The 27,053-nt window shown below is 38.5% G+C and overlaps 1 protein-coding gene across 6 annotated transcripts in view; it reads right to left on the minus strand.

Annotated features, from left to right (window-relative positions):
- Window positions 1–2,239: 2,239 nt before the first annotated feature.
- Window positions 2,240–27,053, minus strand: part of ERCC6L2 (ERCC excision repair 6 like 2) — a 31,555-nt gene continuing 6,741 nt past the window's right edge. The window contains exons 4-15 of one of the 6 annotated variants that reach the window (XM_062640017.1): window positions 26,222–26,415; window positions 24,281–24,442; window positions 22,821–23,028; window positions 21,270–21,410; window positions 19,621–19,734; window positions 18,030–18,149; window positions 14,740–14,811; window positions 13,477–13,622; window positions 8,710–8,805; window positions 7,163–7,262; window positions 3,679–3,831; window positions 2,242–2,588 (exon numbers count right to left, since the gene is read on the minus strand). In XM_062640017.1, the coding sequence (XP_062496001.1) occupies window positions 2,433–2,588; window positions 3,679–3,831; window positions 7,163–7,262; window positions 8,710–8,805; window positions 13,477–13,622; window positions 14,740–14,811; window positions 18,030–18,149; window positions 19,621–19,734; window positions 21,270–21,410; window positions 22,821–23,028; window positions 24,281–24,442; window positions 26,222–26,415 (1,662 nt within the window). In that variant the 3' untranslated portion in view covers window positions 2,242–2,432. Of the gene's footprint in view, window positions 2,589–3,672; window positions 3,832–7,162; window positions 7,263–8,709; window positions 8,806–9,955; window positions 10,022–13,476; window positions 13,623–14,739; window positions 14,812–15,293; window positions 15,497–18,029; window positions 18,150–19,620; window positions 19,735–21,269; window positions 21,411–22,820; window positions 23,029–24,280; window positions 24,443–26,221; window positions 26,416–27,053 lie in introns of those variants that run through there. The other 5 variants (XM_062640035.1, XM_062640026.1, XR_009968786.1 and 2 more) reach the window with 5 other exon arrangements.

The following is a 27,053-nucleotide window of genomic DNA, read 5'->3' on the forward strand; positions in this document are numbered from 1 at the left end:
AGACAGGCACAGCAGGCAGGGAGGGGGAGTTGCCCTTTATGTTAGGGATAGGCTGGAGAGTATGGAACTCTGTCTGGGGACAGGGGAGCTGTCCACAGAGAGTTTGTGGTTCAGGGTTAAAGGGAATGTAGCTATGGGAGACATTACTGTGGGGATCTGTTACAGACCGCCTGATCAAGAAGAACCTGTGGATGAAGCGCTCTATAGACAGACAGGAACAGCCTCATGCTCACAGACCCTTGTTCTCATGGGGGACTTCAACAACCCTGACATCTGTTGGAGGGATGGTATGTCCCGGCACAAGCAATCCAGGAGGTTCTTTGATTGTGTGGAAGACAACTTCCTTCTGCAAGTAATAGAGGAGCCGACAAGGAGAGGTGCCATGCTTGACCTCGTGCTCACCAACAGGGAGGGGCTCGTTGGAAACGTGACTCTCCAGGGCAGCCTCGGTTGCAGTGATCATGAGATGGTCGAATTTGAGATCCTCAGGACAGTGAGAAGAGCGTGCAGCAAGCTCACTGCCCTGGACTTCAAGAGAGCAGACTTTGGACCCTTCAGGAACCTGCTTAGTCAGGTTCCATGGGATATAGCCCTAGAGGGCAGGGGGGGCCAAGAATGCTTGCTGATATTCAAGGATCACCTGCTACAAGCTCAGGAGTGTGGTGCCGAAGGAAGTGCAGCAGGAGGGCCAGGAGACCTCCTTGGATGGATAAGGAGCTCCTGAGGAAAATTCAAATGAAAAAAGAGGCTTATAAAAGGAGGAAGCAAGGACAGGAGGCCTGGGAAGAATACAGGGATGTTCTTTGGAAATCTAGGGACCAGGTTAGGAAAGCTAAGGCCCAGTTTGAATTAAACTTGGCTAGGGATGTGAAAGATAATAGGAGGGGATTCTATAGGTACGCAGCAAATAAAAGACAGACTAGGGACAATGTGGGCCCTCTGCAGAAGCTATCAGGAGAACTGGCTACATAGGATTTGGAGAAGGCTGAAGTTCTTAATGACTTCTTCAGCTCAGTCTTCACTGGCAAATGCTCTGACCACACCACTCAAGTCTTGGAAGGCAGACATAGGGACTGTGAGAATGAAGACCTTGGGCCCACTGTAGGAGAGGATCTGTGGATTGAAACCATCTTAAGAACCTGAACACACACAAGTCTATGGGACCTGACAAAATCCATCCGCGGGTCCTGAAGGAGCTGGCGAATGAAATTGCTAACCATCATATTTGAAAAATCATGGCAGTCAGGTGACGAGTGGAAAAAGGGAAATATAACCCCCATTTTCAAGAAGGGGAAAATGGATGACCCAGGGAATTACAGACCAGTCAGTCTCATCTCTGTGCCTGGCAAAATCCTGGAGCAGATTCTCCTGGATGGTATGTTAAGGCACATGAAAATCAACAAGGTGCTTGGTGACAGCCAGCATGGCTTCACTAAGGGGAAATCCTGCCTGACCAATTTGGTGGCCTTCTATGACAGGGCTACAGAACTGATGGACGGGGTAGAACAGTTGATGTCATCTACCTGGACTTGTGTAAAGAGTTCGACACTGTCCCACATGACATCCTTGTCTCTAAACTGGAGAGACATCAATTTGATGGATGGACCCCTCGGTGGATAAAGAACTGGCTGGATGGCCGCACGCACAGAGTTGTGGTCAATGGCTCAATGTCCAGCTGGAGACCAGTAACGAGTGGCGTCCCTCAGGGATTGGTGTTTTGGGACTGGTCTTGTTCAACATCTTTGTCGCTGACATGGGCAGTGGGATTAAGTGTGCCCTCAGCAAGCTGTGTGGTTCGGCTGATATCCTGGAGGGAAGGAATGCCATCCAGAAGGACCCTGACACGCTTGTGTGGTGGGCTGTTGCCAGCCTTATGAAGTTTAACCATGACAAGTGCAAGGTCCTACACCTGGGTCGGAGTAATCCCAAGCACAGCTACAGGCTGGGCAGAGAAGAGATTCAGAGCAGCCCTGCAGAGAAGGACTTGGGGGTGTTGGTTGATGAGAAAATGAACATGAGCCAGCTTCAGTGTGTGCTCGCAGCTGGACAGAGGCTTGGGTGACATGGTTTAGTGTGAGGTGTTCCTGCCCATGACAGAGGGGGTGGAACTAGATAATCTTAAAGTCCTTTCGAACCCTAACTAATCTATGATTCTAAGGTCCCTTTCAACACAATCCATTCTATGACTCTGTTTCAGTAAACAATATTGTTCTGTAATAACAGCATATTAGTAAAAAGTTCAGACTGAGGATATGATATCCAAGTGTTGTAAAGGTCACAGAATATCATATCATGCGATATTCAGAATATTCCACTTTAAATACAGAATGAGAGCATGATATTACCCAATACTTTACAATACATGAAACCAGGGGCAAACAAGCAATAAAAGACAGCAAATTCAATCTAAGGTAAAAGTATTATCAGTCTAATTACATACTGTCTATAATTGCCACTACAGTGTCAGGAACCAGAGGGACTACCATGCTCTGGTTCATAGTCCTCACCTTTTCTGAGCTGCATGGAGAAGTCTCTTCCTTTAGCCACATAGTTGCTGTTATGACTCCTGCTTCTACCCGTCCTTCCCTCTAGAACAGTTAAGAATGTTTGCAATAAAATTTTTTATCTGTTCAAGTTAACGAAGGCAGGCCCAGTTTTAATTCCTTTTTACAGAGGTCTAAGCACCAGAAACACAATCAGCAAAGACCAGGCTTGCATTTTGGCAATACACTTACTGCTCTTTGATCTAATGCGTATCCTGCAGTAAAAGCAACATACTGCAGAAATTTGGAGCATTTGATTTACACACTATTTTAATAATTTTAAACTTTTTTCCTAAAGTAGAATACCTGCTTCAATGCTGAAATTACATGCCATGTTTTAATTTAATTTAGAGAAGTCTTGAGCTTAATATCCCCAAGGTTACTCTTGGGTTTGCTAACTTTGTGTTACTGTATTACTTTCCCAAGCCTCCTCCTAGCAAAGGCAAAATAACACAACAGAGGGAAACAAACCTGGAATAAAGCTGCAATAAACTCCAAGATGCAATTTAGCTGCAACAAACATACTGGATACTGCATATACTTAAAATCAGTTTGCACTATACACTTGAAATTGGACCAAAAAAGACTTCTTTTTTAGAATAACTAAGAAATTAAAGCATAAAGCCTCAGTTATTTACTTCTATCCTGTAACGTTTTTAAATACAGCATTCTAAAATACGTGTTATTAGATAGCTTTTGACACCTCAAAATGTACTATATAAAGGTTACTGTGATCTTAAAAAAGTATTCCTATAATCAGAATTCTGGCTTATATGGTCAATGATCTACTGATGAATAAAAGATACCTGTACACAGTGTTAACTGTATGTGAAAGTATTATAACAATAACTTATGGCATTTTTACTAGGAAAAGAAACATATTGGCAAACTTTAGAAAACTATAATCAGAACTTTTTCCAGTTTTTTTGTTTGATTTAAGGAAATTCAGCTGGTCTACATCAGAGTCAGGAATTAGCATGCCTGTTTCATTTAATGCACTTCTAGACAGGTACTTTTTTAAATTTCACCATTCAGCTTCATAAAGTGTTTCCATTTAAAATTGTAACAAAATAACTCATGAGGAAAGCAAAAATATAAAACTAATAAACAGAATTAAAAGGGTAAGACTTCACACCTCCAGGATGTCTTTGGTAAGACAGGACCCATGAGTCCTAAGTTTGAAAAGGTTATGGATTCCAAAAAGCTCTCCTTGATGTTCCTTTGATCCTTGCACTGCCTCAAAATACCGCTTGGCATTTTCACTTCCAACCACCGCACAGTGAAGTTGCTAAAACAGAACAACACAAAAGATTTCAGAAGTGTTTGCTCCAACTATGCATCAGAATTTCCCGGCATCCACATTATATACACAACTTTAGTTGGAGCAGCCAAAAATTCCTAAGGGAGGATATTTTGTTTTGATTTTCCTGGCAGATGCCGGTATAATAGATTGTGTTACAATATGAACCTGCTTGGTTTTACTGAATTAAAAAAAAATAAGAATATTTCAAGTCTTTTACTTCATTATTGTCTGATATCAGACATCTGCCGTATACACTACTGACACTTCTCTGTACCTTGACTTCTCATCTTTCATCAGTACTGAATTTTTACTAACTTTTCCACAGTCCTTTGCATTGTATGCTTACTTGGTAAGGACTAAATAAGGCCCCAAGATTACTCCAAATAATCTCTGAATATTTTAATTATCATGCACTCTAAGTACACTGAACAGAAGTGACTTAAAAATCTAGGTAAAAAGGAAAAATGAGTAAATGGTTTGTCAGGCAGAACTAAAACATTTTTGCAGTCAGGCAGGTTTCATTGACTGTAAATTTTCAACACTCGGATAACTGGTCTATTTGATTTTAAATTGAACATCAAAACCATGGTTTTATGGATACAAGACTTGTAATATTTTTTGTGACAGTCTCTAAGTAGTTGGTAGTTCTTCAGTTCTCCTCCTAGTTCTAGCACTGAACCGGCATTTTCCTGGACAGCACATCCCTGGAATTATACAGGCCAGTAACTGTACAGTCAAATTCTAGTTTAACCTTAGCCAAGCATAGTTTACATCTTTCTTGAATTACTCATATTATTTACAAAAGTATACTTTAGGATACATATATCTTACCTGGGTTTCTATTACGTTAGATTTCAATTTTATTTACATCAGATTATTCAATCACAAATGACGAAATCAGACAATCAAACACCACAAATTAAAAAAGAATTTAGCAATTTTAAAGTCAAATAGGTCCCTTGGTAAGAATACATTACAAACATGAGAAAGCGTTTTCACATAAACTGATTTCTGAAAAGCACAGATGACAACATTTAGCTCCCTGAGAGCGCATTTGTATAGTTCACCAAAAGCCATGTGCCCACAAGTACTCTTGGTTTCTGAACTTTCAATAGCATAAAAACGCATTTGCTTCAAAACAGACTGAAAATTTCCTGGGTTTGTGTCAGTATCAGGTAATGCAATTCAAGTGTAGACTAAAAAAATTAAAATTAAAGATTTATTCTGTTTATTGCTTCCTATTCAACTTGAAAACCACAAGTCAACTTGGGGCAAGAAAAGACAAAAATGCCTCCACAAAAACAAACCAACCACATGAGACTTTCAACAAGTTTTATAGATGCCTTTTGGAAAACTAAACAGACAATGTCCAGGTCTTCTTTATCTACAGGATTACCAACTGCAAAGACCTCTGTGAAGCATGACACTCCTCCAGGATTTTAGTGAATACAGCTGGTGGTAAATTGCTATTGCTCATTTTGTTAGCCTGAGATCTCACCTACTGATATCTGCTGTTGAAGTGAATCCTCCTACGTACTTTGCATGACAGAAACTTTGAAACAGGATGCTCTCTAAGCTTTTCCATTAATGTGGATATAAAGAGCAAATCAACTAGTTTTGTCGGCAATGAACACTCCTTTAGACCTTGCTAAAGTAACGTCCATAGAGCAGTGCAATTCCTGCTCCTGATGCGTTTGAAAACTAAATTACTACTCTAGAATCATAGAATACCCAGTTGCGAGGGACCTCAAAGAACACCTTGGCAAAAGCAAGGTCTAGCAAGATATCCCAGCACCCTGACCAGCCATATCATAAATGCATCCAATGTTGCTTCCCTGGGGAGATTATTCAAATGGATGATTGTTCTCACTGCAAAAAATTCTCCCCTTGTGTCCAATTAGAATCGCCTTGGGAGTAACAGGTACCCACTACCCCTTGTCTTTTCCGCACGGCTTCTTGTAAAAAGGGGGTCTCCATCTTCTTTGTAGCCATCCTTTAAACACTGCAACATGGTGATAAAGTCTCCCCTAAGCCTTCTTTTCTCAAGGCTGAACAAGCCCAGCTCTCTCAGCCTTTCCTCACACAGCATGCTTCCCACTCCTCTGATAATCCTCGTAGCCCTTCTCTGGACCCATTCCAGTCTGTCCATGTCATTTTTGTTAGGCACAGATCAAAACCAAACACAGTATTGCAGGTGTGACATGACAAGCAAGGAAAAGAGTAGGATAATGATTTCTTTATCTATGCTGGCAATGTCCCTGTTGATGGAACCCGGCATCTTGTCAGCTTTCCTTGCTGCAGCTGTACACTGTTCACTCATACTAAGCTTGTTGTCCAACAGGACCCCTAGTCTCTTTCCAGAGCTGTTCCACAATTGGGTAGATCCCAGCCTGTGCTGCACTCTTGGACTGCGTTTAGCCAGGTGCAAGCCTTTCCACTTTTCCTTGCTGAACTTCATATGGCTCTTGCTTGCTCACTCTTCCAGTCCATGTCCTCCTGCAGACCAGCTCCTCCTTCCAAAGTGTCCATTTCCTGACTCAGTTTGGTATCATCAGCAAAGTTAATAAGGGTACACTTCATCCCATCTTCCAGATCACTTATGAAGGTACTAAGCAGTCTTGGGACCAACATTGAGCCCTGTGGGACCCAACTAGTGACAGGTCACCATTTTGAAGACTAGCTATTAACCAAGTTATTATGCTGATCTCATTAGGAAACAGTTGCTAGATTCTGTGTTCCTCAAACTTCTGGTTTGCCCAGTCTTAGGTGTCTAAACTTATCAGTGTAACTAGCAAAACTTAGAAAGAGCAAGTGTTCCAGGTGCAGTATTGTGGCAAGCTTTGTTACAGCAGAACTACAAGCCGGTTTTCCCTTCTTTTACAAGCAAGTTTTTTAAAGGCAGGAGAGCCGCAATGCCTTCTTGCTTTTCTTCCATAGCACCCAGTAAGATTTTTGCTTCTCTTTCTCCAACCCTTCATTGGAGGGTTGGACAAAACCAGACTCCAACCAAATCAGACTGCTGCAGAGTCTAACTACAACTCTCAAGGATATATTTTACAAGTCTTGAAGTTTTTGGTATAACTTGATAAATGTATATTGTATAATTAATCTGTCCAAAGTTACAGAAAAACTCAAATACAAATAAAATTGTTTTATTCTTTAACAATTACTTAAAGTTGTATCTTTGCTTAATCAGTTAAGGTAATAGCATATATCATGAAACCAAGGTAAACTACAATTTTGCTATAGGCTAACTTTGCTTTCAGTCACAAACTGCTTCAAAGATATCCCAATTTCAATAGTTTCTGAACTTTACCTGTTTATAAACTTGTCGCAAGTACATCATCTCCTCCACAGTTCCCAAGGATATCAATCTGAACACTTTAACAGGTTTGTATTGGCCAATCCTGTAAGCTCTGCAGGGAAAACAACATATTAAAAAACATTTTTATCTGTTAAAAAGAGAAAGCACTCTTACGAGTAGTAAAATAAATAAGTAAATAAAAGAATTCCAATAAAACTGTAGTACTCTAAATTATTTATGAGTTGGTTGTGTTTTTTGCTAGTTTTTGTTGGGTTTATTTGGATTTTTTGTTTGGTTGGGTTTTTTACTTTTCCAAATTTTCCTCAGTATTTAATTCCCTTTACCCTTAGTTTTCAATATTTCTTCCAAGGTTTATCCAGTTGAAAAGTCCTTCTCCTAAGTTTGTACCACAAGGCCTGTCTCCCACCTCTCTTGAAAACACATCTTCCAATATGTTTTCTCAGTTGTGTTTTTTCGCCACCCCATCCCGTGTTCCATCTGCTCTTGCATAAGGTATTCTCCTATTTGCATTATATAGGAGTTAGATCACAGGATTACTTGGGGCAGTCTGTTCTTTCTTAACTTTATAGATTACTTTGCAAGTCACAACATCACAAAACAGCTAATAAACAGGCAATGTTCTATCTAAATGGTAAATTCTGAGACTTCTAATAGATTATATTCCAAAAATTCAACAGAGGCTGATCCAATTTATAGAAATGTGATCTTACAAAGATTCTTTAAAAGCAGACCCTTTCAACAACACACATTGCTGAAACTGGTATTTCTCTTAGAAGCCAGAAAGACTCTTAAGATGGAATTCCCTAATTGGAAGGGACAACAGAAACAAGTTTATTTCTGCTCATGAAAATACACATGTATCTACAGAATTTACAAGGCTTCCAGTATTTTTTACCTCAGCTATTCAAAAGTCTACCCTGAATTCCTAGGCAAGCATCTTACGGTCAAAAAGCCCTAAAAGAAAAATCCAGATTCCTGGAAACACTCCAATGGCATAATATCAGAGATGGGAGCAAGTGCTGAAGAGACACTAATCTCCACAAGTGTGAAGCAGAAAAGAGAATAAATTTTTTTCCAAGGATTCTGGAATTCAAAACATCACTTGAACGAGGGTCAACTACAATGCATTTTGTCTTGACAAACAGGAGAAATGCCATCCAGCTACAGAGACACACACATTCTAGAGATCATGAAAAGTTACAGGAGCTACGGTTTGTTGTCTGCTTGGGTTTTGGTTTGGTTTTTTTTTTTTCTGGTGGGGCGGGGGGGAAGGTGTGGTGTTGGTGTTGTGTTTTGGTTTGTTTGTTTGGGGATTTTTATGACCCTACATAACAGTGCCACAAAAATAAAATGTAAAATAAGAAATAAATTTCAGGGTTTAAAATATCAACACTAAAAAAAAAACTTAGCTAGACATCTCTTACTATCTCATGGACAAGCAAGGCTACATTAAAAATTTCTTCCCCGAGGAAAATTCTAGTTGAACAAAGCTAAAGAAGAATACAACTTGGACTGAGTTCTGTATATTGAGAATATACCTGTCAATAGCTTGAAGATCGTTTGCTGGGTTCCATGTAGGATCAAACAGTATAACAACACTGGCACCAACAAAATTAAGACCCAGTCCACCAGCCCTAAAAATATAAAAAAGAAAAAATAGGACTATTTGACAGTAAGAACAGAACTCCCTCTCCCCCACCCCACCCCATGTATTAATTTCACATTGACATACCTTTCCCCTACATAAAAAAGACCACAATAGAGATACTGAAAATAGTGGGGTATAGCTTTGTGTTACTATTGTGTTAATAACCACTAAGTACTCAAATAACCACTGCTGTAAAATGCAGTCTTCTCTCTTAAGAAGTAGATTACAAACTGTATGACTAGCTGTGATAACCAACTGCTATCACTTTACTACAGTAGAAGCCCTATTACTTCATACCCACTAAGCCCTACACAGGTCTACTCCACCAACGATTTTACTGAAATTCATAACCACTTTCAGGCCAGTTAACATTACAGAAGAAGGAAAACTATAGCTTAAATAAGAGTCTGCATTAAACTTTACTTCCTCTAATCCCAGTACATAGTTTCACAGTAATGCTATGCAGTTTCTCCTAAAACGGTCATAGTCTAGGGTATGTCATATCTTTAAGAATTAACAATGGTCAGTTACTTGGACCTTGGCATATGCATAGCTGAATGTTTTATTTTGGAGGAATAAAAGTAAGGAAAATACCACTTTTCATTCAGCAACAAATCAGGCAAATAACAATTCTTTTCAACTGGCTCAACCAACACTCCTACAGGAAGAGACAAGATACTACACAAGCATGTACTAAATACTATTATTAATTTAACTATTAAAATAATTCTTCACATTGACATAGGCAGCACTAATTTTTAAGGGTGGTTTTTTCTGAGTGAGGTACTGCAAAATTGAAAATGTCAATCCCATTTAATTTATCAAGCACCTAGTTTTGGAAGATTGTATTTTGCACAGGGAAAGTTAAAATTTTCAGGTATAAGAATGAATGGAGACAGAAACTAAAAGCTTATGGAACTCCACCAGTTTTTGGTCTACATGGAATTCCTGTCAACATAAATACAGTTGCGGCCTCTTCCTTCCAGGTGTGGTGTGGTGTTGGGTTAGTTAAATCTGGAAAAAGAGAGGAAGTGGGAACCTGCCAATATTAACGGAGGTTTCCGGTGGATAAGCATTCTCAAAGTTTGAAATGCTGAATAAAAATCTTTGTACTTTTCAGAATACCTTACTGTATGTTGGAATTTTGGTGTATTTCTTTTTTAGTGAGACAGAATTCAGTCTCTCATCTTACCAAACCAGCCCTGCAGTCAAAGTGAAATATAAGTCAACATGTTTCTCCAATGCTTTTTAATAAAAAAATTGCAATATTTGGAACTGCAATATGAATTATACCTCAGTGCAAAGCCTTAGCACAAGTAAATCAGACTGCCTATAAAAATTAACTGAATAGGCTACTTAGCTTTTTAAAGATTTTGTCTTTCGTTATTTTTAGGTATGTCACAAAAATTCAGATACTCCAAAATGGAAAAAAAAATGTCTGCTATATCCTTCATGGAGACAATGAATACAGTAATTAGTTTGTGCACACTAAATAGTATCTTCCATTTTAACTAGCTCTTAGTCACTACTGCAAGATGGTCCATGCAAATTACTGTAGTATGACTCAAATGAAGAGCCCTACATGAAAGGTCCTATAACAGCTCTGTTACAAACAACAGCTTTGAAAAGATCATCTTACTTAAAACTGCACACTGTGTTAAATAAATGGCTTGGTTTTATAACCCATCACTGACAGCTTAATACCTCATTGTTCTAGAGAAAGGCTAGCATGGAAGACCCAGTGAAACACTTTGTAATTTTAACCAAGGGTCTGTCTTTAATCATAGAATGGACTGGGTTGGAAGGGACCTTAAAGATCATCCAGTTCCAACCCCCCTGCCACAGGCAAGGACACCTCCCACCAGAGCAGGTAGCTCAAAGCCCTGGCCGATGTGGCCTTGAACACTGGCAGGATGGGGCAGCCACAAATTCTCCGGGAAGCCTGTGCCAGTGCCTCACCACTTGCACAGTGAAGAACTTCTCCCTAATATATATTCTAAATCTACCCTGCCATTTTAAAGCCATTTCTCCTCAACTGTCACTACATGCCCTTGTAAAATGTCACTCTGCAGATTTCCTGTAGGCACCTTATAGTTACCCGCAGAGTGCTCTAATGTCTCCCTTAGACTTCTCCAGAATGAAAAAACCCAGCTCTCCCAGCCTGTCTCAACAGGAGAGGTGCTCCATCCCCCAGGTTATCTTCATGGCCCTCCTCTGCACTTGCTTCAACAAGTTCACATTCTTCTTGTTATGGGGCCCCAGAAACTGAATGCAAGACTCCAAGGGGGGTCCCATGAGAGCAGAGTGGGAAAATCACCTCCCTCGACCTTCTGGTCACACTCCTTTTGATGCAGCCCAGCATACAGTTAGCTTTCTAGGCTGCAAGTGCACACTTGAGGAGCTCATGCTGAGCTTCTCATCAACCAACACTCCCAAGTCCTTCTCCTCAGTTCATAGCTGCTCTCAACTCATGGTCTATACTTAATGGTTTGATAGAATTGACAAGCTCTGTAGAAATCAATCATATTTTCTCTCAACACCCATAAAATATATTTATCCATATAGCTACATTAGTCATAGCTATCAATAAAGGTATTATGGCTACCTATGACTATGTTTAATACTACCAATAACTGCAAGACTTGAGGTCTTGCTATATGGACACGCGGGATTTTTTGTTTGTGAGTTCTTTTTTTCACTTAAGGCTCCATTTCCCAGAAAACTCACCAAGCAACTAAAATGAGGTTTTCCAAATGCCTGTGGGCTGTACCTAGCCAACTGAAGGCAGAAACAGTGCTTTGCTGGTAAAAAAAAAAAAAAAAAAAAGGAATATAAACTAGGAACACTGTAAATTTAACAGTGAAGTCACCGCCACTGTCTGCTCTGTAAGCGGAATTTACAGATTGGTGCTTCCTGATTTAAAGTCGTGTGTTGACTATGCCAGTGGAATATAATGGCAGACTCAAGATCACTGCGCAGGGAATTCACCCTTTGCAGAATGCATTCTACAGCCAAAAGACTGTGTATTTTCAGCAAAAATCAACATTTGGTTCTCCAAGCAATACGACTTTCAGAACACATACAGGTTGACTACACGGAACAGTTGGCCAAAACCAGACATAAGTGTATGACCCAATTCTGTTAATTTACTATGTGTTGAGAAATAAAGAACATACTTGTTGTGGTTTAAGACCAGCTGGTAACTCAGCACCACACAGCTGCTTACTCACCTCCTGCTTCCCCGGGTGGGATGGGGAGGAGAATCAAAAGAACGTAAACCCCACGGGTTGAGATAAGAACAGTCCGGTAACTTAATACAAATGCTACAACTACTATTGCTACTACTACTAACAATAATAATGATAAGGAAAACAACAAGGGGAGAGAATATAAAACTAAAAAGGGAAAGGGGCAAAAAAAAAAGCAATAAACACAAGTGATGCACAATACAATTGCTCACCACCTGCCAACCGATACCCAGCCCAACTCGAGCTATGAGCTCGCCTTTCGGGTGAGTCCCCCCAGTTTATATGTGCTGTGGTATGAAATACCCCTTTGGCTATTTCGGGTCTGGTGTCCTGTTTCTGCTTCCTCCCAGCTAACTGTGCCCCTCCTTATTGGCAGAGCATGAGAGACTGAAAAGACCTTAATCAGGTTAAGAGCTACTGAGCAGCAACTAAAACATACGTGTGTTATCAGGACTATTCTCAAACTGAAACCAAAACACAGCACAGTGCCAGCTACTACTGGAGGAAGAGAAAAAATTAAACTGTTACAGCTGAAACCAGGACAATACTGTAAAGTCCTATTGCCTGAAATGTGAGTAAGAGGGAAAATTAATCTCTTGTAGAGTAGCACTGGGATAAATCACTGATTTTCAAATGATTATTAAATTTCCAAAGGAAATATTAAAGCTGCTTCCATTACTGCCTATCAAGCAGGAAAGAAGATCACTTTGTGTTATCTGTGATAAACTACACAAAGTATCACCCCTTATGTTTTGCTTAGTAAACATTGTTTATAGGGACTGTGATTCCATTGTTGTTCCTTCCATTTATTCAGTGAATCAAGACTCATCTCAGGTACCACCAGCAGGTATAGAAAGCTCACCAGTCTTTCTATTCACAAGCTCTCATAACAAAGAGGAGAAAGTCCTTCTCTCTTTACCTCACCTTCATTTTTAGTCCCATGTAAATTAGTGGATGAGAACTGAAAAGGTTATGATTTTATATCTAAACTAGACTGACAGAAGCACCAACTATAGTCTCTTTCCTAATGCTATCGATGCAGTTACTCCCTGCAGTCTTCAGACACAAGGAACGAGAACTCATAAAGGTCTTACAGAAGCTGATGGCCAGGTTCCAGATTTGATTGAGAAGACAAACAAATCAGTAAAACCATTTGAAACCAGGATTCAGAAGACTCACTTGCTTCAGATCTTAGAAATCCATTAAGCAGAAAAGAAGGGAAGGGAGGAAGCCTCCAAATATTATAGGAAGCTTTAGAGCACAGCAGTGAGTCTATGTCAACTAACAGATGAGAACAATTCACTTTCTCAGAAAAGTAATACCTCACAAGGTCATCGAGCAAAATACAGACGTATTTACTAAACATTAGGAAGGCAGAATGAAACAAATTTCAAGTTAAATTTTCTTACATTGTAGATACAAGACATATGTTAATTTCTTGAATACTGTTGAACTCTCTTACAATTCTCATTCTATCTTCTGATTTTGTATTTCCATCAAGTCTTCGGTAATCTAGCCCAGATGCCATACAGTATTGTTCCAGCACATCTAGCAACTGGGTGGGAAAAAAGAAAGAGAAAAAAAAAAGAAGGATGAAGTGCTTACTATTATCTTCTTAATTAACTTAATTACAGAGGACATGTTTCTGAAACAATAGGACATATTCTATTTTTAAGAGATCAAGAATTGAAAGTGAGAGCAAATCTTCATAATTTTTGTATCAACACTGACTCTCTTTAGCTGCGATTCTACAGCACTCAAGGTGATCAGTATTGGTCTGCTGTGGTCTCACTCAATCCTCCAACCATGACTTTCTGTCCCACCCCTAAGGTATGCTGAATCAGTTTCTTCCAATAAACTGGAAGGCAACTTAAACAGTTTTCTACCATCTCGGCAAATTACAATGGCTTGAAATACAGTAGATGAGCACCAGGAAAAGCAGCACACGGGTATGCACAGTCAGAGTTCAGAGGAATGAAGTGAAAGAGAAAGACATGTGAACGAACACTTTGCTACTGCATCCAAATATTGAACTTGCAGTCTTTCTTGAAAAAAATATTAAATATCGAAGACTAAGAACTGTCACTGATGCTATTATTTTTTAATACTTTTTAGAGCTATCATCACACATATTTAAGAAAATATGTATTTTAGCTTGCACCATTTCAGGAAACACATTACTCCTTAGCAAGAAACTCAAGAAGGTCTCCTAAAAGCAAAACGTGCATACACCTCTTGCTCTAGTTAAACAGTTTTAAGTTCAAACCAACTGATGAAGTTTCATGGCTGCTGATGCTCAAAAGCCAACAGATCAGAAAAATTTACCTACTTTAAGTGGTAACACAAAGGTTGTGGGATCCTTCAGTTGTACTTCACTGTGACACTGCTCTAACACAAGACACACTAGCTGAACTCAGTATGAGCTATCTACACCTGAAGTAATACAACAGTTTTGAAAAGCTCTTAAGTAAGGCAGCAGTTTTTCGTTTGTTTTGCTATCACCATTTTTATCATGAACATGAGGTTTTCAACATGGTTCTGGAGTACGTTGCACTGTCCTCATCATTATTACCCACAGCACAAAGAGAATGTAGTTGACAGCTGTCACCTCCAGGCTTTACACTTCAGAACTTGCTACTGTAGTTAACTGATAAAAATCATATGGAGCTCACCTTTGTGGAAAAGGAGAAAAGAAGAACTTTATCCTTGTTCCTTCGGAAGTGATTTAAAAGCTGCTGAAGGACCTGTAAATGAACCAGAGACTTTACCTACAGGTCATCTCACACACACTTACTTGTGTTTTCAACCTTTAAATAGGCTACACCATAATTAATTGTTTGCAAAGCCAGAGTCATAACAAAAAAACTCTGCTAACACGATAAATATGCCAAGCGTACATTTCTTCAGTGATGTATTTGGAACTCCTGCTGCAAAAAGGCAATAATACCACTAACAGGTAAATTCAAAAGCTATTTGTGTCAGTGCATCGACTGCAAAAAATGTTCCTTATCTCGTGCTAGCTCAACTTATGAATCCTTGCATTTCACAAATGCACACAGTACCCTGAAAACATGAAGGCCTGTTTAAACTTTCTGTACTACATCTGAGCTCAGAACTGGAACTTGACTTCTTAAAATAATCAGTGAGATGTATGCCCCTCCTCATTCCCGCTCTTGCCTGTTGCTCTGTTTACAGTAGGATCCAGCTTCCCAGCGTCTGCACGGACCCTGAAATGCCAATAATCCGCCCACACACAACGTTCTGCTGGTGGGGAAGCAAATAATCCAGAGCCTTGTATATAACAGTGATACTGTTATTTTCAAAGGAAGCATGTCCACATCTGGCAATGGCAGCTCCAGAGTACCATGCAGAAGCAATACACAAAGGGGAAAGAGGAATTTTCTGTACCAGGCCTGCAGCCTTCTCCCACTGGGCAATAAATATTTAAAAAATTGTATTTATTCAGTAATAAACATATAACTGTTAATCAACACTGATTTCATTAAAAGCCTAACAAATCTTCCTCAACCAAATAATGATGACTGTTTATATTAATCTTACAATTCTGGATGGTATCTAGACTATAAAATATTAATTATACATCACTTACAAGCCTTTTTGTATGTGTTAGCCACACAGTTACAAGAGAAAACAAGGTAAAACAAGAGAATTTGCCTGGTTTGTACAAAAAGATATAATCCAGAATTTATTTTATTGGGCTAAGTCTGTATCAGGTAATTTAAAAGAGCTAAATGACTTATATTTGCATTTCAGTTTAGCTACATTTGAATGTCAATTTACCAGTGACATTTTTTGAAAGTAGAAGGAATGTGGCTACTGTACTCTTGCTATTAAAGTACATAAATAATGAATTTCCTGTAAGAATACACACAAACAAATCCACCTGTTTTGTTTAAATAAAATGGATCAATGTCATGCCCTTTGAGATTTCAGGTATTTTGAAGAACAGCTCTGACTAAGAAGGAAAAATGATGGGTTTGCACCAAAAAAGAAATAAAACCTATGTTTGTGCACCAACTCCTGAAAGTTAAATCTGAAAAAGACACACTTGATCAGACTCAAACAAAAGTAGAGTGCTCTTTTTAAGAGACCACACGAATTTAAATATGTATCTCTTCATTATTATACACTGTGACTCGTCTGTGACGAGGTGGTACCTACCACATTTAAGAACACCTTGTCTGTATACAGATGCCCAAGTTAGCCTACAGCGTTTTTAGGCTTCAGAGCCACACCTGCCTGGGTTAAGGTTATGTTCAGCGGCAGAAGTTACTATCATTTGCAAGGTGCTCCGAAACACATACATATTTCTACGGAAATAATGATAATATGCTAGGTAAAAATAAGATAACAGCCTCTGCTCTTTTGCCACCACAGTTATGCTCATACTCTGGCACTGCAATAGCAGAATCTTCTTCCTTACCACCCAAGATCACCACACACAAGCATAGGAAAAACCTTACTGCTACCAGCCAAGGTTACACCCAACCCACACAGCCACAGCCAGCTGCACCCCCAAGAAGTCCCTGCAGCCTGTGCTGTCCCAAAAGCAACTCAGACCTATAGCCATGGTGTGGAACAGATTCCTCTCAACAGGCAGATGATGGTGGGACCTCTGTCTTAACTCAGTCATTTCTGCTTGCCTGTGCTGTTTGCTACTCCATCAAAACAGACAATCAAAATGTTGTCAGGCAGTGTTGGAGTGAAGGATGCAACAGCCTTAAGAGACAAATTTCTAGAGCAAGGAAAATTATTTTTAACCAATAAAAAAAGAGCTTCATAAGCACTACTGAAGATCACAGACTTCGTTTTTACAGGTATGTATTAAATATTTGCTGGTAATTTAACAATAAAGTTGCCTTCCATGAGATGACTGTTTATAACCAAGCTAATATGCAGGCCTCTCACATGGACGTAGTAACAGAAAAGAAAGATGTTGCTCACATAATAACAAATCAATAAAGTGATAACCACTACTCCTGCTACAAAAATGTGGCCCTGACACTGCTTCCCTGAGAGTCCCAACTAGCAACTGTAATATGAAGATTTATAGAGAACAAAAATATGGCACACTCAATCCTGCATAGCTTCTCACCTCCAATTACTCTCAGGCCAGGAACGTTCCTAAACCTAGTATGGTTTTCTTTCTAATTAGCTATATTAAACGTCATTTCCAGTTATTCATCTTGTTCCCCTCTGAAACCAGAAAAAGTCACCATTTTCCAGGTAAGGAGCTTTACAGGTTTAGACTTAGCCACATTAAAGATGAACAAAATGTGTTATTACTAGCTTCATTTGATGTCTGAAGGGTTAGAAGACAAAATAAACACTCAGTACATCTTTGCCAGTTCCATGCTACCCACGAAAGTGCAGGTCCCTTTCAAATTCATTCTAAGACATTTTTTCCAGGCTGAAGAGCCACATCACATTTGGTTGTTTCTGTTCCACTGTACTGATCACCTTTGTGGCCCTTTCCTGAACCCTTCTCTGAACCTTTTCAAGGTCTAACAGATGCTTTTTGAGAGAAGGCACTGGAACTACCCACAATACTGAAGGTGTGCAGAAATCATTAAGTCCATAATGATTTTGTTTTGCTCCATTTCCCAATTATTTCTGATTGCCACTGCATCAATGGTTTCATGGAACTCTGTCATAATATGACCCCAACCCCCTGAGTGTAAGGGTAATTTCTGTGCCCATCACTGAATATGTGAAGGTTACATCTTAGATTATCTCAGATCACTCCTTCGAGTCTGCCCGCAGACACCCTGATCCATGACAAGAGCTACCTGTTGTCATGGTAGCACGACATATATTATTCATAAACAGAATTATTAAAAACCAACAACCATTAGGTGCACATTTTCTTATAAGCATCTACTATACTAGCAGACCTATTACTATTACCAACACTTAATTTTCCTCTAAAGAACATCTTTACCTTCATTTTTCCACTGTACTTTGGATCTGAAATGGTTTCAAAGGCTGCATCTTTGCTTAACTGCACAAAATCTGGAAAACTGGAAAATACTTGGCTGCACACCCGTTTGATATGTGCTTCCTGGAAAAAAAGCGAAAGTTTGAGTAAGCACTAAAAATTACAGAACTACACTGGGAAACCAATAAGCCATACAAGGAGTCAAACAGGCTGAAACAAGTGACCTGCTGAAGTAACTCAAGCAGAATGACTCTAGTGTTTTTATTCAGGTCTCTGCAAGAGTGCTGGATAAAACACCTCCTGTCTGTTTCAGTTTGCTTCATTTAAAAAGGACCTTAATCTGAAACCACAGATTCTAGTTACTACAGTAAGAGATGTCCAAAATTTCTTCTCCTGGAGAGAGACAGCAATAGGACTGGCCAGAATCATCAGCCGCAAGAACCCTGATGATCTGAGGTTTCCGTTACCTTACAGGTATGTACCAGCATTTATTTCTCCTGACCCTCCTGCATACGCCAACACATGAATTACATACTGTTTCACCAATATGACAGAAAAAAAAAATAAATATGGGGAATGCATTTAAACTGTTGTCCTGGGTTCAGCAGTGGCTGAAAAGCCACTACTAGAATTTGGGTAGCTCAGATCTTGACCACACACTCTAAGTCCACCTTTCCAGAAGAACAGAAAAGGTCTTGTGACTCACCTAAGAACAGCACATGTGACAGACTTTAATCCTAAAAGTAAGAAATACTACAAAATACCAGTTTCTTCAGTAAATTTGAGAGGTTAATAATTATGTACTCCTATATTGTTATTCCTGTGGCTATTTAAACGCTCAAATGTTACTACAACAAAAACTACATCCACAGTACAAAAAAAAAAACCAAACAAAAACAACCAACCAATGAAACAAACCAAAACAAAGCCAATACGGGAAACATTTGGGTGTATACTGCATATAAGACTATGAATACTAACAGCAACACTCCCTAAAAAGCAAAACTGCTTTAATGGAACAAACTTGCTAGAATTAGCTAGGATTTTCCATTTCCATTCCTCTGTGGCTTCTGAGGTGAAGTGGCAACATCCCTTGATCCCTCTGCTCATTCTTGGATTTTAAGGCTCGCATACAATTGTTTTTAAAAACTGTGGGTCTTGTAGGTTAGCTGCCCCAGTAACAAGATAAACTGATACTGATCTCTCACTAAATATGAAGTACCACAGGAAAAAAACAACACATTCTATTTGCTATTATTTATTTATTTGCACAAATATATTCCTTTTACTAGGCACTTGTCATAAATGGAGCAGAAATGCCAATATTATAAATGACTACAAATAACTCTCCCCCTTAAAGCTCTTCAGTGTCTATAACCCTTATTTTAAAATATGCACCAATTAAATGATATATAGAGAGGTGTTACACAACATTACAAGGGCTGCATTCTAAATTACTGAATGGAAAAGGAATTTGGCAATATATTTTAATGTCAGTTAGATAAAACTTAAAAAGGAGGCCAGCAGCAATTTCATTCAAGAGCTTTCATCCTTTTTTCCATTAGACCATCCTTTACATACTTCTGAGACTAACCTGATGCTTGCTAGTGTTGTCTGTCTGCAGCAGTGCAGCATGATTTGCAACCTTCTGTAGAATTGTCAGGTAACTGAAGCGCAGCGACTTAATTGTTTCACCATAAGCATTTTCCTACTCCCCATAAAAAAAAAACCAAAACAGAAAAGAATGGTTATGCAAACAAATACTCCTGAAAATAAAAATTCATCTATAATAGCTGCTAGCTTTACAAGGTTTAATGCATTAGCGATTGTAAGTAGTACTATAATTGACCCCAAATAGATGTATACTGTATTTCTAACAAAAATTAAACGGCTTTTTTTTTTCCACTCAGCTTTGTGATACTATTACCAGAAAACATCTTCTCAAAAAGAAAAACCCCACACCTATGTTCATAGTTCAATAAACACTTCAGATAGCACAGTACCTACAGAAATTACTAAAATAACCAAGAATTCCTCAATAGACAAAAAAAAAAAAGAGACAAACTTTACAACTGATGCAAAAGTAAACCAAACCAGAAGTGTTTGTATGAATTCTTATGTAATGACTGCTAACTTTACAGCAAAAATGTTTAAAGTTTTATAAACATCTCAAGTAACAAACAAAATATTCTACAATGCAGCAGCAACATCAGCTATTTTTCTGGTTATGGTTGCCTGATTCAACCAATATTTGTTTTCCTTTCAAGTTACTAAATTTCATGGTTAACTTTGGAATAAGACAGTCTTTAAGAGCACTTAAGTATCCGCAGGCCTGCTTATTGCCCTTTGTGAATCAAGTTCAATAGCATTTTAATTTTTCTACAAGACATCATGAGAAACAAAAGTCTGCAAAGAACTAATGCTTGTAACCATGAAATATTAAACAGGCTGGTTGGAAGACTGTTTTAAAAGAATGATGTGAAGACTGAATAAGCTACATCATTTGGAAAAAAAAAAAAAAAAAAAGGCCAAACAAAAAACAACAAAGACACCCACAACATGAGGATCAAAACAGGCCAGAAGGAGAACAGGGAGATGCAAGTACAAGACATATGCTTCTAAATGCTTAAGATGTGTTTAATCCGAGTGACATGGGCAAAACAAACCCAAAGCTGGACTCGTTGAATGCTAACGAAGTCCATGGAAGACAGAAGAAATCTGCAAAGCTGCTACTACTGAACAAAGTTCTGCTTGCGCTCTATGGCTACTGTCAGAGTTCCCCTTTAAATGATGCAAAGCAAAGCACATGTTTATTGGCACAGAAAGACAATCCAACTGCAGTTGTAATGCAAAGCCCAGCAAACTGCTAGGTCCAGAATGCCTCTGGTTTGCAGTTTCTGCACAGACTGCCTGAGGCACATGGGAGCAGTATGCCCGACACATCCTGAACATGCCAATGCAACACCCACGCCAACATCAACTATATCACAGGTGGACTTAAGGCAAAGATCCAGAATTTTCTGCATAAACACCTGCTTGGGGCATGCAAAACAGCTCTGCTGTGATCCCAAAGTGCCTAACACCATGATGCTCCTGATGCAGCCACCCCTGTTTCCAGTCAGGCCTTCCCAAACAGATGGCTTATGAGCATGCAATCATTTCAATCAGCATTTCATCGGCACCAAGTCTCTGGAGAAAATCAGAAAGATTACATTCTAAAATCCAAACAGTTCAAGTTCTTACTTTGTAACAACAGTTCTTTCTTTTACGACCACTGTTGCAGCTGCAGGGCTCTCCTGCTCGTAATACTAAGCTCACATCCTCTGTCTCTAGCACAGCCTGGTACACTGCTTTCTGGAATTCAGTGAGAGAACAGTACACCATCTGCCAAAGAGAAACCCCCAAAACACAATTTCATGCAGCATGTAATGAAAAGCAAAAGAGTACTGAATCAAAAAACATACACCATAGGAGACAAAGTAGCAAACAAGATTATATTTGTTCAAGTAGTTACAGAAAATTATTCTACTGCCAAATTAAAAAATGTAGATCTTGACATCAGAACAGCATTAAATTGTATCCAAAAATGTATGCATACTTCTTTTATCACCTCCCAGAATTCTAGAGAGTATCAATTTCAAGCTACAAGAACCTGCTGCTAGGTTTCTATAAACCTTTCGATATGGTTCTTGTAGAGGTGGAAAAAGTAAGAGAAATAAACACGTAACTGTACTTGTGGACTTCCCTCTGCTTTGCCAGTTGCTTAATTTTCCCTTTCTTTCCTCTTTTTAGGCACTAGCTGCTGTAGGGCACTACCACAGGCAGGGCAAAGAGAATAAGGAATGAGAAGGCAAGGATCTATACAGTGCTATGGCCAAAACTCTTATCCCTCTTCTTAGAGACCATGGGTGGCATCTCCATGACATCTTTAGCCTTAGCAGCAGGAGACAGAAATCCTAAGATCATTCCTTAACCTACGCTACCCACACAGCAGCAGCACCATGCTGAGCTATAATAATAAAGCAGTAACTTGAACATATACTCACATTAACAAGAGAATAAAAAGAATAAAACCTGCTAGATTTAGAAAAAGCAACTGACTGATGTTTGTGTTAATCTTTCCTTCCAAAGACAGTTTAGATGACATTATTATACACTAAGGATGAAGAATAAATACCAAATTTTGAAAAAAAAACCAAACAGCTGCAAACTAATGTTTGTCTATTTAGAAGGAAAGCACAAGTATGTGCAATAAGAATTTATCAGAATTCTCAGCTATAGTCATAAAGTATTATAACTTCATATAATGATTACAATGAACAGGATCCCAGACCTATCAACAATAAGGATTTAGGGTTTTCTTTTATTTAGTGATCGGAACTGAGGGAATTAAAAATAAAAACCTAAAAACGTATAGTTCAACGCACAAGGTGTTAAGCTGCAAATTCTGAAGTCCTACACAGAATTGAGAGATTTACATACACTGTACTGGCTTTGCACAGATAAGTACAAAAGTACACATAAAATAGATGTATAAATCACTAGTCAGAAGTCTAGCTGAGCATTTTCATGCTTGATTAACTCCATTTCAACAAGCAATCATTGTAATTATGTGAACAAAGCACACTACTGCATGTGCATTTTTTCCAAGGCTCTGGATTATTCTTAAATTTGTAAGTCCAAGACAGAAACATAAACTACTACAGGCATGAAGAAAGAGAGAAAACACAACAAAAACAAAAAAGAAGATATATATTCATTAATACTGTATTTCAAAACTGCAGGCACTCTTACTCTGTCCTCCTTTTTTGGCAACTGATCACTGATAAGTGCTTTGCTTCTTCTCAGAAACCAGCCAGACATTTTTCTTGCTAGCTCCACCATGGCCTTACGACCTGTTGCTAGCTCTCTTTTACTTGCAGTGTGCCTCTGGCCATGCTCCACTGGATCAGAAAACTTCTTCTTGAAGTGTATTCTGCTACCCAAAAGTCCCGGTACAGCCCTATAAAAAAAAAAACCAAAAGGGTGTGGAGGGTGGCATGTGCGCAAAGGAATAACAGCATTTTCTTTACTCTAAGGCAGTCTCCCTTTTTCCATTAATTAAAAGCATACCATGAATTGTTTCTGCACAACAGCAAGAGATCTTAGAAAAATAAATAAAAATTGTGTATATAGATAAAAACATATACTACTTCCAGATATGCCATTTTTTTTTATCTGCCTTCTGTGACCCTCAAACATTAAGAGATTCCCCTTAAGAAAAGAGTTGTTATCTCCAGAAAAACAAAAGCTCATCAGACTAACAGAAGTCACAAGTATACAAAACCTCTAAACTATCAGACCATTACTGTTCTGGAGCCTGAACTGGAAACTAAGCAGTCATGTTCTCATTTTTTACTGTTTTTCTTAGAATCACATTATGCAGATATTACAATTTACTAAATAAAATTTTAGGATACCCAACAGCAAAAAGGGTTTGGTAATCACTGGCAGCTTTACAATATTGGAAAAATTTATTAACAAATCAGCATAGTTTTAATGGACTGGATGCAACACTAAGCTTACTGTCAAAATATTTTCTTCTCCATATTTCAATTCACTACGTATATCCCTATATTTAAGGTATGTTTGCTCTGTTCCTCCTCTGCAGAGCATCTCCAGCAAGTCTCCTACATTTCAATTTCTATCTAGGGCTCGTTTCACCCCTCCCGCTCCATTTTCCTGGAGAAGACTACTGCTTTGCAACTATGTGCACTTGTGTATTTTGGAAAACAGTAAGATATCATTACTTTCATCTTCTAAATAAGTCAGAATGACCTGCACATATTGGACAGAGCAAATGCACAACAGTGTTCAAACTTCTGTAATGATTCTCCATCTACCCTGTGGAGGTCAGAAGGACGGAAAAGTCTGTCCTTGGAACAGAAAGGTAAACATGGAGGGCAGGAGGGGGATGGGTAGCATTTTAACTGCTTCCTATATTCCCCAAAGAAGCCAGATCTGAGGAGCTCCAAATGTACTAAATAACAGAAAAACTCGTATCAGGAGCTTACCTCTGCAGACGCAGTGGAAAAACATACTTACATACTGACAAAACATTGTTTTTTTGGGGGGAGGATTACAACTTGTTGGGTTTTCTGACACAGATGGGTCCATATCATCCATCTCCTTCCCAGCCCCACTACATGGTTAACATACAGAGATGTTTGCCCATAAAAAAATAAAAATAAATAAATAAATAAAGTTTTATTTACCAGTCCATAACACACCAAAGTTCCTTCATATTGTTCTGAAGAATGGTTCCAGTAAGACCAATGCGAACGCTGCATTTTAATGACTTCATGGTTTGAGCTATTTGAGCCTTTGGATTCTTGATTCTATGTGCTTCATCCACTATTACAGCAGACCATTCTACGCTGCAGATCAGCAAAAAATACTGTGTTAACTGAAACTGCTTATCCCATCATTCGACATGAAGTCAGCCACACAAGCCACACACTATTGCTTTTTGATTGCATTACACTACTCAGTTTCTCTGTAGTCTGTTTGTTTAATAAATTCAACTGCCATAGTTGAGTATAATGGCTAAACTATATAGCCAAATAAATGAACTAATGCTAAACGTATCAAATGCTTTCTCTGAAGAAAGCAGTTTTCAGTATCTGGAGCAATCAATACAGCATATCTCACCAGCACTAATTTCGCTCATAAGTAAGAGTTAGAAAAATTAAATTTCTGAAGATAAACTACTGAAAGATGCTTAATGCAGGTATGCTTCATTTTCCCAATGAAAACTATCCAGTGTAACTAGAAGTAGACTGAAAGCACTTCAATCTGCATGGTGCTCTACATCACTCAACTTCTTCATTATGTGTATGATATCAATATGGCAGAGGAGTTTAAATATTTTGTGATTTTGCAACTAGGAGAAACGTATCTAGAAGCAAGAACTGAAAGGTATTTTGCAGCTGATTTCAAGCATAAAACTCGGAGGTAGAATGACCTGTATGTATCCTGTGATACTAATTTATCAAGTACATAGGAAGAGATTTGTTAACTGTATGAGACTGCTTTATATATATATGAATGCATATTTCACGACAAAATCATATCCACTTCAATAATATTTCAGACTCCAAAAAGCTGAAACAGACATGCTTAGGAAGAAACCTCTCTCCTGAATGGGCTGCATTTAGTTCACTAATCTGAAAGCCAAACTTGTGGCATTTTTGATGCCTCTTAAATACATTCTTTCATATCTAAGTTCCTTATGTGCCTAAGATCTGCTAAAAATTGGGAGCTTCTGAAGAGGGTCCAACAAACTATTATATATTAGCTCCTTCAACTTAACCTCTCACTATGTGGATGTACACGCATAACTGATCCCATGCATTCTTCTCCACAATAGTTAATTACTTAAGACCAGTTGAGACCAATCCATCATTCTAGTTAAGCAAGACACATAACCTCCCCAGCATCAAGGTCATAGGCTCATCCAGCCACATGCTCTGTAGAAACAGAGTATGGGTAAATCTGTATGCTGCAGCAATGTATTTGCAAGCGGTCGGTCAGATCTGTTCTGCATATATACCTATTTCCTGAACATAGCCAAAGGAAAGGCAAAACTCCTAGTTTGAAAATCCTGACAGCCATGAAGAAATAAAGTAGCATATATAATACATCCACTGTCAGAAAGACCTTGATTCTACTAAGTCCATCAGGTATTTAAAACCATACACACACAAATATACGTCTTTTATCTCGAGTTTCGGACTCAAGGATTTCCTGAAGCTGGTGAAAAATGCAGTAACAAGGAAAATGCACATTTTGAACATTTGCTAAAAATTCCAGATTTTTACCTTATACTGAAAGACAGAAAATATCTTCTGCATATCTTTTAGCAACCACCTGTTTTCAGACAAGCAATTCCTATGCCTTTTAGAGACACTTCATGAATGGTGTAGGCTACCTTTAAGAAAACTATTCAATTAGTTACTTTTCCTCAGCATCCCATAATAAAGATAACAGGGTAAACCCTGCAAAGACAGTTAAATGAGATTTTCCTCTTCAGCACAGTGAGTCATTGAATTTAACAGTATATATATATCACACAGGAAGAATAAGTACTTGCAAAGAATAATGCAAAACAATATAGTTAAAATTCTGTGTGTAGAAAAATACATTAAAATCATTACCTGTTAAATTCATCCAAATACAGGCGAAGCACCTCATACGTTGTAAGGGCAACTTCACATTTCCCTTGCTTGATGCGACTGAAGTCATCATCTTTTTTACTGCCATGTAAGACACAGACCTTAAAGTACCCCCATGTGTCTAACTCATCCTTCCAGTTGTAAAGCACTGAAAGAGGGGCCACTATGAGGAAAGTCTGAAAATAAAGATGTTACAGTATTACTGGAAAAACTGCAACTTAGCACTTCTTCCTCAATAACAGAAAGCAAAAGCATGATATCTATTTTACTGATTTCAACACTTTGAACAACATGTCTAATTCTGTCACTTTAAAGCATATACAGAAAATACCTGAAGAATCACTACAAATTCAAAAGTAATCAGTTTACTCACAGTTTGTGAATAATACAGAGGTACTGTATGTCAATAATACAAATGTACTGTAATACTAAAACCCCACAAAGTAGTGTTAATTACTCAAACTACACTCTAAAAACTGCAATAAGACATACACTACCACTTTGCTTTGCTATAGCATCTGTATGTTATAAAATGTTTTACAGATGGAGAAAATACAAGGATGAAGAGGGTAAGCAGCTTCCTCCAATCCACAAGTCATCATATGACTTCAAAACAGAAAGACATGAAAAGGCTTTAAAAATGTAAGACAGATCATACAACTGATTTAATATCGTGGAATAATAAAATCAGTGAGGTGGGAAGGGCTCTCAAGAAGTTTCTAGTCTTAACATTCTGGTCAAAGCAGTGGTAACACTGAATTAAGAACAGGTATTAAGGGCTCCCTCAGTTCAGGTATTCAAATCCCCACAGGGA

This window comes from Pezoporus occidentalis, unplaced genomic scaffold, assembly GCF_034315485.1.
Source record: "Pezoporus occidentalis ecotype Australia unplaced genomic scaffold, CSIRO_AGI_Poc_V1 ctg117, whole genome shotgun sequence".
Classification (NCBI taxonomy): Eukaryota; Metazoa; Chordata; class Aves; order Psittaciformes; family Psittacidae; genus Pezoporus; species Pezoporus occidentalis.